This window comes from Centruroides sculpturatus, unplaced genomic scaffold (genome assembly GCF_000671375.1).
Source record: "Centruroides sculpturatus isolate CEXI.00-Female unplaced genomic scaffold, Cexi_2.0 scaffold244, whole genome shotgun sequence".
Lineage (NCBI taxonomy): Eukaryota > Metazoa > Arthropoda > Arachnida > Scorpiones > Buthidae > Centruroides > Centruroides sculpturatus.
Genome location: NW_019384450.1, coordinates 497,620 through 509,650, shown reverse-complemented (window position 1 = coordinate 509,650; position 12,031 = coordinate 497,620). Strand labels below are relative to the sequence as shown.

Here is a 12,031-nt window from a genome sequence, read left to right as displayed (position 1 = left end):
AATTGTTTTCTAATTTAATCAATTAATCTATGTATAATTTTATTGTTTAGTTTAGTCTCTCGATTCCTATTACTTAAAAGTCTGTCTCGGAGAGAAAGACAAAAGAAACCACTTAACAATAGTTTTCGGCATTGCTCTCGGTTAATAAATGAATTAAAAAAGGCAAAATGTTTATTTCATTTTTACTAATTTCTCATTTAATTGTTGTATAGATCATAATTACATCTTTTCTGTATTATATTAAGGGTCGGCGTGTCTACAGTGGGGCGTTATAATTTCGTGGGGCCCAGGCAAATTTGAATTAGGAGCCCCACGTACTGCATAGTGAATTTTTCTTCGGGAGAACTTTTTGGGGGAAATATCTTCTTATAAAACGTTGACTCGGGGCTCCCTGTTTGGGGGGACCCAGGCAATTGTCTTTTCTTTTCTTTTCCACCCTTTTCTTTCCAAAATCCCAGGAAATTTTCGGGGGATGGCCCATTTTGACACGCGAGATCCGGCCGAACCCAATACAAAAGCCCTTTTAAGTATCCACGGGGTCGAAATAGTTAAAAAAAACTATACAGTTTGGCTCTTCTATTATTTATTATTGAAAAAGCCGCTACCCCGATTCGGATATATCACGAAAGAGCCGTGATAATTTATATTTATTTCCGAATTTAGAGTACGAATGTTTACGCTCGATCCAATTACTACACTTTAAAGTTTAGATAATAAGATTTAAAAGTGGATAAACTTAAAAAGGACCGGGCATATTACGGATACAATTCGTTACGGATACAATTCGTTACACCAACACTTTCTTCCCGGAAAGAGGGAAGAGTCGTGGAGTTTTTATTTTATTTTTGGGCCGTCACTAAAATAATTCGACGGTTCTAAATTCGAAAAAAGCCACTTTTAGCTTTGTTCGCTTTCACTTTTATTCCAATAAAAACGAAAAAAAAACTGGAATATTCGCATTTTTATTTCCTCGGAAACTAAATTCCCGCTCTTAGCTACGAGATAAAATGACATTCCCGTAAAGTATTGCTCGGAAAATCGCCCCTTTAAAAGGAACCCGAACCGCGATTCCGACTACGAAATGTAAAAAAAAAAATTGAAACACGCAAACGTCTTTCAATTTTTCTATTTCGTAGTCAAAATTCAATTTTATCCTCCTTTTTTGATAAATAATTACGAATGCGCCGAACTTTCTTCGATGGGAAATCTTCCCTTCTATTTAAAAGTAAAAACACATTCTTCACTACGAAAATCAGTGGCGAGTTGTCCTACGGGCAAAAGGGCCCACCGGTGGCCTAACACTGGGAGTTCTGGTCGTGGGTTCTCTCCTCGCTCGGACGGGTTGACCACGTGGAGTTTTCCGGGTTTTCTCCGCATCTACAACGCCTAAATAGGAGTCAGTTTCCCTTAAAAAGACCTCCCGGAAGGCAGATCGCCCAAGTGTTTCGTTGCCGTAACTAAACAAACAAACCTACCGACAAAAAGGGCAACATTATCCGAGGTTCCCGCTAACAGAGGATCCAAATCGATAAGAAATTATTCCCCCCCGAAGAAACGTGTCCTAAATCGACACCGCACGCGGTAGACCCCTAATTCAAATTAACCCCTTTGTATTGTGCCGTAAAGGTTTGGTTAATTAATAACCCTACAGACGTATACAGTACATAATTATACACATAAAGTTAGTTTTTTTTTTCCAGGAAAATGCTGCCGTTTTACTTTACCAAATTGGCTTCTACACTTGCAGATAATAATGTAGAAAAATTGCGGAAACGGAATGACACTTGGTTGGTTCTTCCGGGTTATTCCGACTCGGAATATTCACGTGTTAAAATACATTTCCGTGTTTTCTTTTCTTCGCTTTTCTCTCTGTTTAACGTTGAGAGACGAATTCTTCTCACTCTTAATTTATCGAGCGCGGCGACTAAATTAAATTTAGTCAATTAAATTGCGGAAAAGAATTCGACCGGGCTGCGGTTTTTAAAATCTAATTTTATAAATTTTCAAAGAAAACATCTGGCATCCCTCTTCATTTTGTTTTTTAATTTCCTATTTCTTTTTGTGTTATTTAACTTAATGTTTGGATTATTTTGATTGTCGGAAGTTAATTATTTTCTATTCTTATTAAAGAAAAATCCGTTTGTTTGCCGCCTCGTTCGCTAATATACAGCCTATATATATATATATATTTTTTCCGGAATTTCCAATTCGCTTTATTAATTTCCCCGTAGGAGAATGCCGGTTTAAGATGGTCTTTAGCCTATTAAAATTTAATTGGAAACAAACGGAAGCGGAAAAATTGTCCAGAAATAAGTAAACAAATAAAATGCCTTCTGACGAATTAGTCGAATTTTTCACGTGACATCTTTTCCCTGAAAGTTAGGTAATATTTCTTTGGAATTGCAGCCAGCTCTCAACTTAAGACCGGAGACTCCATATTTCTTTTCCCCTGTAGAAAAAGAAAGAGTAGAAGAGAAGTTGCTGTTCTGTCAGAATTCCTAGAAGTAACTTGTGCCGAATGCCAGCCATTAGATTTTTTGACAATTGATGGTCTTCCACTAAAATATGTATACGTCTAGGTAGGAATAATTTCAAACAAGTCCTTCCTCAAACAATATTTTATACTCCTTTATTTATCTTTAAAATGGAATTTTTCTTGTTTTCTTCTATATAAATAAGTATTAACAAGTTTGGCTTCGAATTTATTTATTTATTTCTTATTTCGGCTTATTCGCTCCCTTCTACTTATATCACCTTTATGTATAGCCTACCTTTTATCCAACACGTGCGAATTTCTTTTAAAAATATACTACTTTATACAGAAAGACGACATTGTAGTGGTGGGGGACACTCTCGATTTACGCGTAAGTAGACTACTACTTGTGTCAAAAGCACAATATACCGTACTACCGGCCGCTTTAATAATCGTAATGAAGGAATGTAAATAAATGTAGATCTTTATCAAAACCGGATAATAAAAGTTTATAATCGATAGAGGGATAGACATTTTTATAAAGAAGTTTTATTTTGCGCTCGATACGACTCGATCCGTGTAGCGAGGTGGGCTACGAGGTGTGGCAAATGCCACAAAATGTCGTAAAACCACAGAATTGAAAATCGATACGGCAGTTGCTGTTTTCTAGATTGTATTTCTAACAAACTAGTTAAAGAACCTTCTCTCTTATTTTATTGCCTTTCCTTCGACTTCCACATCTCCAGATAACTAACGACTTCGATTAACGTTGGAAAACATTTTATATCCAATTTCCAAGGAAGGAAACGATAGGAATTCTTTCTAAATTCGTCAGCGCGTACATCGTTAAGCCAATTTATGCGCCGCTAAACTTACTCTACGCGCCGTAAACCCTTCCGTTTCGCGAATAAATTTACCTGTCTAATGCCTTTAATCCGGCGATAACCTCTCCCCGTCTACGCGCCTTAATAATTAGCGTAGATATTAAGCGCGCAATTCTTTATTTACCTCACTATTTACTAAAGGCTTTACCAGTTTACCACCGAACTCGCAAAATGGAAGGAAGGTACTAACGAGGAAGGTAAATACACGCGTATAAATAATAATAATACATTAATAACACTCTCCTTACATTTTAAATAAGGAAATAATAAGTCGATTTACAAGTTTTTCCGGGCCACCTCCTTTAATTAAAATCCGGTGGTGGCCGTAATTATCCTCTCTCCGACTATTGTGACGTACTGTACGTAGACAGAGATAATATAAGCAATACTTTCGACACAAACCGGAGACGAGCGGAGGAACCGAAAAAAGTAAATTTACGGAATTTTAAATATTTAAAGGGAAGAAATAAATAAATAAAAAGGGGGGAATAGGTAGAGAAGAACATTAAAATATACGGGGGGGAGAGAGAGAGAGAGAGAGAGTAGCCAGACACGAAAGCATTAGAGTAATAGGTAGTAACGAGAGGAAAATCGTCATTATAGAAGAGAGTGCAAATAAAAATCTATCTTGTGACGTAACATAAGACGAGACGGCTTCGGTTCTAACGGAAATATTGATCTAGTCGGAAGCGGCCATTGAATGTTTCAAAAGGCGACGGATATTTTCCGGGGTGGACCAAGCGCCCGCTTTGTATTATTCACAATACCGCTTCAGTTATTTAAAAGCGGACTAAGTTAAGCATTAACGTCGTCCCGGCTTTCTCTCTTCCTCCACTCACGTTTCTTACCATTCTTCTCACGATCGCCCCCTTCCTCCCTCACACCACTCCGATAAAGTACGCCCTCCGATTTCCTAATCCGACAACGGAATAAAAACTTTATAATTATCCCGCTGGTCCTTCGCGTAGCCCGTATATTCGTGCGTAACGCGTTCGGGTTACTTTATATATCGTGGAGGGACGGTTGCGGTAATTATATTTTTTTTTTCGGCTAAAAAATCGAAAATCTTGCCGACAGATGGAGGCACGTCGAACGAATTTAAAATTCGGGAAGAATTAGGTATAAGAATCCACGCCACCGTAGTGATTTATCGCGGTAGAGAGCGGCGCGCTGACGTATTAAGCCGTAACTATAAAGACTCGACCTCGATATACTGCCTTTAATTAATTAAAACGTGCGTAACGCCGCCGAATAAGTTAATTATAAACCCGGTTACGTGGCGGATTAAAACCGAAAACAAGACCCGTTTCCGCGTGACTCGGCCAATTAACAGTGGCCAAAACAAATTTCGGTGTCTGTTCGCCTTCAAAGTATTCCGCCCTTCCCCCCTCTCCCGTTTTCGCTGTTATTGGCGTAATAAACGGGTAAAAATTAATCGTACACCCGTTAATAAAAATTAGACGTCGTTATAAATAACAGAAATTCGCTTTTATTATAAACGGGGATGAGTAGATTTGAACGGCGTTAACTCGAAATACCCCTTTTATTAAAAAAATAAGGCATTTCTATTTAATTTATTAAATATATTATCGATCTTTACCTCCGTAAACAATGCCGTTTGTGATTTAATTAACCTTTCTTTTGCCTGGGGGAAACTTCTTTTTTTTTCTTTCTTTGGGAAAGACAAACAGAATGGAGGAGTTTGGGAAAAACCACGCTCCTGTATTTATAATCTTTGCACGAGTTACACGCCATTTATTAAATGCTTGTGTGTGGAAAGTTTTCACTACATTTTATCCTTGCGCGTAATTTTTAATATTAATTATTAATAGCCAGGTCGCGGCCGAAGTTTTCATCTCTAAAACGTGAACGTCGAACGTCGAGCGCCGCTTCTTGTAAGTGTCGCTCGACGTTCGACGTTCACGTTTTAGAGATGAAAACTTCGGCCGCAACCTCGCTATTGAAATTCTCGTACGAAAACGGTACTTATCCACGCCGGGTTATATTTTTTTCCACGTGTTATCGCCGATGATACCGCCGAGGTGACGTTTTCTAATAACAAAGGAGTAAAGAATTCATCGGGAAACTCGTCTGTTTCTAGAACTTAATTGTCTTTAATCACGTTACTGGGTGAAGAACGGGAAACAGCGGCATTACACGGGCAAAAATGGGCAATTTCCCGAAGCCCCAAACCCATCTTTTATAAGAAAATATTCTCTCCCCAAATGTACGAAGTCGATACCGTACGCTGGGTCCCCCCAATTCAAATTAGCCTGAACCCCACCGAGCTATAAGGGAGAAAATTTGCCGACGACTCCTGACGACAAATAATTTACGCGAAATGCGGGGTGGAAGTAAATTAAGAGAGGTGGCCGCCCCACCGGGTAAAATCGAGTTAACGACGATTTTCGTGGCGTAGCGCGTTCTCGAAGTGTATTACGCGCACCCTCGGTGTTGGGCGAAAGATCGTTATTAAGAAAAAATGCTGCTGGTCCTATATATTTTATATGAATTCTTCTACTCGAGGTGTGGTGAGTGCCCCACACACAAAAATGACTGTACCGGGCACTCGGTACTTAGGAAAGTTTATGGAGTAGCCTAAATCTTTGGGAAACGAGGAACCGCGAAAACAGATTTTACGGTTAATCGGATAGCGGAGGTCTGGTATCCGAATTTTGTACGGGTGCCACGGCTACCACCCATGGTTAAAAATACGTAAACCGCCGGTCCTTATCTAATTTCAGCGGAATAATCTTTATACGCAAGAGGAGGGGCGGAAGGATTAACGGGTACGTGTATTGGAAATTATTAAATATAAAACACGGGAAAGAAAAGATTTGGACCGTCACCAAATTCTATATAAAGCCATTTCCGAGAAATAAATGGAGTTAACTCAACACCCGACGCATCTAAATCCGGGTTATGAATCAATGCTTCAAAATATATACAGTACTCTAGTCACAGACACCGACTTCTGGGAGGAGGAACCGGAAACCTCTTCCCCGATTTCTCGCGCGGCTACGTTACATCGGGGTCTTTCTCACTCGAAGTCGGAACCCGTTTCCCGCTGGTTTACGGACCGATGTTTAATTTGAGGGGGAAAGTTCCCGGAAGGAGAAACACCGCGCTAACGGACGGGGAAAAATCCCGTTTTCCATTGCGATTTCGGGAATTCTCGGACCGGACGGAGGAAATTAGCGAGAAGCGAGAAAAGAAAGGGAGGCCGAAATAAAGCGTCCGGGTCTCGATCTACCCAACCACGCGCTCCGGAAATTCGCGCACTTTTAAAACGGCCGTCCGGGGTTGGCCCTCCGGCGCTCACGTGACTCGAAGGAGTGACGGGCGCCATTGGTCGGAGGGCGCGACCGACCCGCGACGCCGTCCCCCTGACGGCGGAATGCGAAGTTAGAGTCATGGAGGTCGTCTGCGGCCGAAGGGAAGAGACGGGCGTGTGATGGTGGTCCGAGTCGAATACGTTTTCGTTTATTCGTGCGTATCGGGTCGACGTTCGACGCCCGGATATCACCGGAAGACATGAAGACGTCTTCGACGCGTCTACCGGCCTTCGTTTACTGGATCGCGCTGTGGACCGGCGCCTCGTCTTCCAAAGGTGAGACTCTCGAATATCCGGATAGAAAAAGCACGGCCTCTTCTTCCCCGCCGACGTCCGGCGTCGGTGCCCTTCCGCCGCCATAAATATTTACGGCACGAGCGGTGGCGGTGCCCTCCGATCATTCCCCTCCCCGCGCCACGGCACGCTTTCCGTCGTCGACGGTAATTAGCGCCCCGAGCGGGCACGGCGCGCGCTTTCTCCCAAATGTCGGATGGTCGACCCTTCTCTGCCGACGGAAGACGACGACGCTGCCGAAATCTCCATCCGACGCGCGGCGCCGGGAGGGAAGAAAGCGCGAGAGGCGCTCCGCCGCTCCGTTCCAAACAAAGAAATCGGAAGCGGAGACGGGCGCGCGGAGGCGTCGCGAAACCCGTCCGGGGAGGACGGCGGAGGGAAAGGAAGGTGGAGGCATTCCTCTCCGGTCGGTGGCGGTCGGGGCCCTCCGACTTCGGGCCCAGGATTCCGACCTCGGCTCCCGTTCCCCCCGGCCACATTGGACGGAAGTCCGGGACGACGCGCCATTCGCGGGCTCGTTAAGAAAGACGCTCTCCGCCTCCGGCCGCGGATTTTTCGCCCCAGCCCCCCGCCCGTCCACCCTAGCTACGCGACGGCGCCTCCTCCGTCTCTCCGAACGCCGGGGGCCACCCCGGAAAGGAGCCACTCGGACCTTTCAGGCGGGCGGCGCCCTTTCCCTCCGCCCGCGGGGCCGAGATAGAAGTCGACCTTCGCGGCCCGGGGAGGGGGAATTCCCGTTTTCGGACGATCTACCTTCGACCCGGAGGGAAGTGGAGATTTTCGGGCGGACCGGGCGGCTCTTCCACCTTTCTCCCGCCATCCGGAGCGCCGCAGGGATCCCGACAAAATTAATTAGCACGCGCCACCGGGAACGGAGGAGCGTCTAATTAACGGAGTCGGTGGAAGGAGCGTCTCGCGGCCTCCTTCCCCGTCGCCAGGGAAGGGACCTTCTCGTCCCTCTCCGCGGGAACGTCGAGCCAACGGCAGAGGTCATTCCGCTTTCAGAGAGAAGAAGACTCTTTCGGAGAAGGGAAGACTCTCCGAAGATGAACGTAGCTTCCCGGGAAGAGTTTTCTCCGGCTGACGGAGAGAAGGGACGAAGGATCACCCGTCCTATTACGGGATGCGGTTCCTATTTTCGCCGCGAAATTTCACCGGTTAGCTTCTTAGCCCGGAAATTCCGCTCCTTTGGCCCGTCCGACGGGGCGGAAGTGGTGTCTCTCGTCGCCAGGAGGATTCTTCTCCTCTTCTCGTCCCGTCCGAATTCTCGCGGGACCCTCCCCCTCCGCCCGGGTAATTCTCCTTCCTCGTTCTCGGAGCGGGCCGAAGCGCCGGAACAATTGCGGAAAAAATTGAAATCCGACGTCTCGACCGACCGACGGACACCGGAATTTGTACCCGGCGGTATCTTTCCCCCAACCGATCGATTTTCTTCACCGTTCCCCGTCGACGGTGGGCGACGCCCGTTCCCGACGCGCTTCTTACCTTCCGGTATAAGTAAATAAAGCGCCGACGCGTCGCGCACCGAGGAAATTCGATTAATCGGAATTCCCGACTAAAGCATAAAGTAACGGGTGAGAATCGAGCGCGGGCATGGAAAACCCGGGCGACTCCCCCTCGTCCAACCTTCCTTCTCCACTTTTCCGTCTCTCATCTAGGATTTAATCGCCTCTTCCGGTCGAAAACTGCCGACGCGGCTTTCCCTTCCTCCGTCCCGTGCCTCTGCCAAAGTTTTCTTCTTCCGGTAGTCGGAGAGAGAGAGAGAAATCCGACCGGAAACGGATATTTCCACTCCATTCGGAAACTCTCGGACCCATCCGATTACGGAATGCTCCCTTAAAAGCGCCCATTAAACTTGCGCACCGGAATTTTCTTCGCGCGTTAATTTAAAGACTCGTTCTTTCTCCGTCGTCACCCTTTCTGGAAATTGCCATTCGGAGGTCGGCGTTGGCGGTTTAACCCTCCTTTATCGGTTTAATAAATATTTACGATTCGTAATGAAAGTTAAATTTGAAAAATACGCGTAAAGGTGACCCGCGTGGCGCTTCCGCTTCGATTTCCGACTCCCGGCGCATTCCTCCGCGCGCTGGCTTTCGCCCCGCCGACGTAAATAACCGGAGATTTATTCCAATAATAAAATGCCGATCTCTTTTATTTCTCGTTATTTACGAGACACTTTCCGACGGGTCTTTTTTTTTTTTCGACCGTCGAAACCGGAAAGACCACGGTTCGTTTCGTAGGCGCAAGTCTCGGACCTTTCGCACCGTCCCGATTAATTTATTAGGTTATTGCAGCGCGACGCGCGGGCGATCTGCCGAGGGGTTGCCTCCCGGGAGGACTTTTTTTTTTTACTTTTATAGGAAACTGGCCCCCTATTTACGTGTTACTAACGTGAAGACAACCCGGAAAACACCGGCCACGCGGAGTATTCCGGGTTTTCTTCACGTTAGTAACACCTAAATAAGGGGCTTATAAAAAGTCCTCCCGGAAATAAAACTAAATGCCATTGGTGGGTTAGGAACGTCCCGCCACGCCGGCTTCGGATCCTTTCCCAATTCTTTTAAAACGGAAACGGTCACTTATTCCCGGAGCCGAGAAGTTGTCCCCCTTCTGGGAATGTCGAGAGTCGAAAAGATTCCGGGGAGCGCGTGCCTGGTTTATTTGTTAGTTGTTAACTAATTACTAATACGGAAATGTTATTTATTTATTTATTTTCTATGGTCAAGTAGGCCTTTCTCGAGTATCTTAGAAGAAAAAAAAAACAACAAATAAAACCATAAGTCCTTTTAGTTTAATTAATAACAATTCATTCCTCTTATACCAACAGTTTTAGAATTATTAAAAATAACACAGCTCTAAAGTCGTAATGGAAGCAAATTACTACGTAACAATTAAATCAAACACCATAATTAACTGTATTCAAAGACACGGAAGAAAACGGTAACGATGACAAATGTTTTAAACTTAATAATTCCGAGCTTTATAAAGAGAACTATCCGAATTCTTTTCCAAATCTCGAATACCCCCCTCGAGTTTTGTTTTCGATAACAAACTACTCTAGTATTTTAACGAAGGGGGCGATCAAAGGATACAAAGTCCTTTCCGCCACACTAGCGTTAAATAAGCGCGTAGTTTTAAACTTTCCTTTCTGGCGTCGTTCGAAGGCCGAAAAATCGAGAATTTCCCGGTAAATCGGGAGGTTGCCCCCCTCCGTCTTCCGCTCCTTCACTTCCGAGCGCGGAGGAAAGTAACGGGGGAAGAGGATCGTCGCGAACGGATAATCGAATGCCACTCTTTGTTTTCCTGTGTTAAAAATGCGACGTTGAGGCGATTATCGCCGGTAGTTGCTAACCGGTAACGAATTTTCGCTCTTATCGGATTAGCGAGTAAACGGAAGTGGATAGACGAGCGGTCTACTTTTTACGCCACCCATAAAATAATTAAATACGTGACGTATTTTTTATATTATTATTATTATTACACCTCTCGTCGGCCGTCGGGATCGATGGGAAATCTCGTACGTCACCGGAAGTTCTCCGCGTCAAATCCGCCGTAGTTTACGCGTCCGGATTATTATTATTATTATTTTTTTTTCGAAGGTAAAAATCCGGTGTATTCTGCCTTAAGAGAAAAACCTCCCCTTTAAAAGTTGGGCGTTCGATAAGCGGAGCGTCTTTGTCTGATAAGAGGGAGAGGGGTTCGTTTTGGCAGGTTGCCAGAAAAGACGGCACCCGACGTTGCCAGGTGCGACTACACTCTTTTTATTTGTCTCCCTTCGATAAACTCCTGACTTTTCTCTGCGGTAAACCTCCGATTCACCTTTTACCTTCGTTTTATCGGGTTTTAAGTGTTCGTTTTCGGAACGGAAGAGTTTTTAAAACTTCGATTTAACGCCGAAATTGGCAATAAATCGAGCCGAGCGCTAAACTGGAGGAATAATAAGAATCGTACGAGTGCCATAATGTCGTTAGCAATGCGGAATACGTTAGTTTTACACGGGTATCGAAGGGTTGTGTAATATTCTATAAGCAGGATACGTTTGACTGTATTCATTGGCGGTATATCGAGGTTCGAGGAATGCGTCGAACGTGACTAGCGTGTCGTAACGTATCGATGTATTTATCTCTCGTGTCCTACTTGTGTATAAGTTCTACAATGAGGGACGCTTGGGGTTTTTTTTTAAACACATCGATTCCTTCCCGGAAAAAAAGGGCACGCGAAAAATACACCCCGTTGAATATCAGTAACCTTTCGGTCATTGAAATTTCGATATATTTTCTATTTTCTTAAGCGATAATGGAAAAGATTATAGGGCATTTATTGCAGACGGAATCGCCTATGTACACTTTCTAATCTTAATCGTTTAAATAACGAACGGGGCGAGGAGGGTATCTTCTCTTGTTAATAAATTAATTTTTCCCTTTAAAATTAATTTATATCGAGTTTAAATTGGGCTTGGATGCCGTTCAAGTGTAAAAATTCGTGTTCGAAATTAATTTTTAAGGCTTATTTTGCTACGTTACGTTAATAACGTGACTTAATAAGCCGTGTCCGTTTTAATCGATGGCGGTAAATATAGCCATTTTTATGACTCACCGCTACAGATTTCGATTAAAAATCCCCTGTTTTAATTCCCCGAGGTTGGAGCTTGATTGCTTATTACGCCAAAAGCGCGTGGATTTGGGGGTTCGAATCCCCTTAAGGGGAGAGAATCCAAGCCGTTTTAAAATTCTATAACGTAAAAGAAATGGAGGAAGTAGACCAATTACCGTGAAAATAAATAATTAAAGACGGCGAAATTCGTTTCTCTTGTACCCCGTTACGCGGCCAATAGTACCGGTTACGCAGTCGATACATTCCCCCCGGAGCCATATGTCTCGTATATAAAGGTCGAGTCGCTAAAACGTTCTTACTTATCTCGATTTATCGAATTATTTACTAACATTACCGGGGCATCTTTTACGTCACGGGCGAACACTACCTTCTCCGATAAACAATGCAAATTTCGGCTAAAAATTAATCCCTTTATAATAATTAAATACGGAC

General features: G+C 44.2%; 1 protein-coding gene across 3 annotated transcripts in view; it reads left to right on the top strand.

Annotated features, from left to right (window-relative positions):
- Positions 1–6,756: 6,756 nt before the first annotated feature.
- LOC111620540 (neogenin-like) overlaps positions 6,757–12,031 on the top strand; it is a 79,525-nt gene continuing 74,250 nt past the window's right edge. For all 3 annotated transcript variants that reach the window (XM_023362472.1, XM_023362471.1, XM_023362469.1), the window contains exon 1: positions 6,757–6,967. In XM_023362472.1, coding sequence (XP_023218240.1) covers positions 6,892–6,967 — 76 coding nt within the window. In that variant the 5' untranslated portion in view covers positions 6,757–6,891. The remainder of the gene's footprint in view (positions 6,968–12,031) is intronic.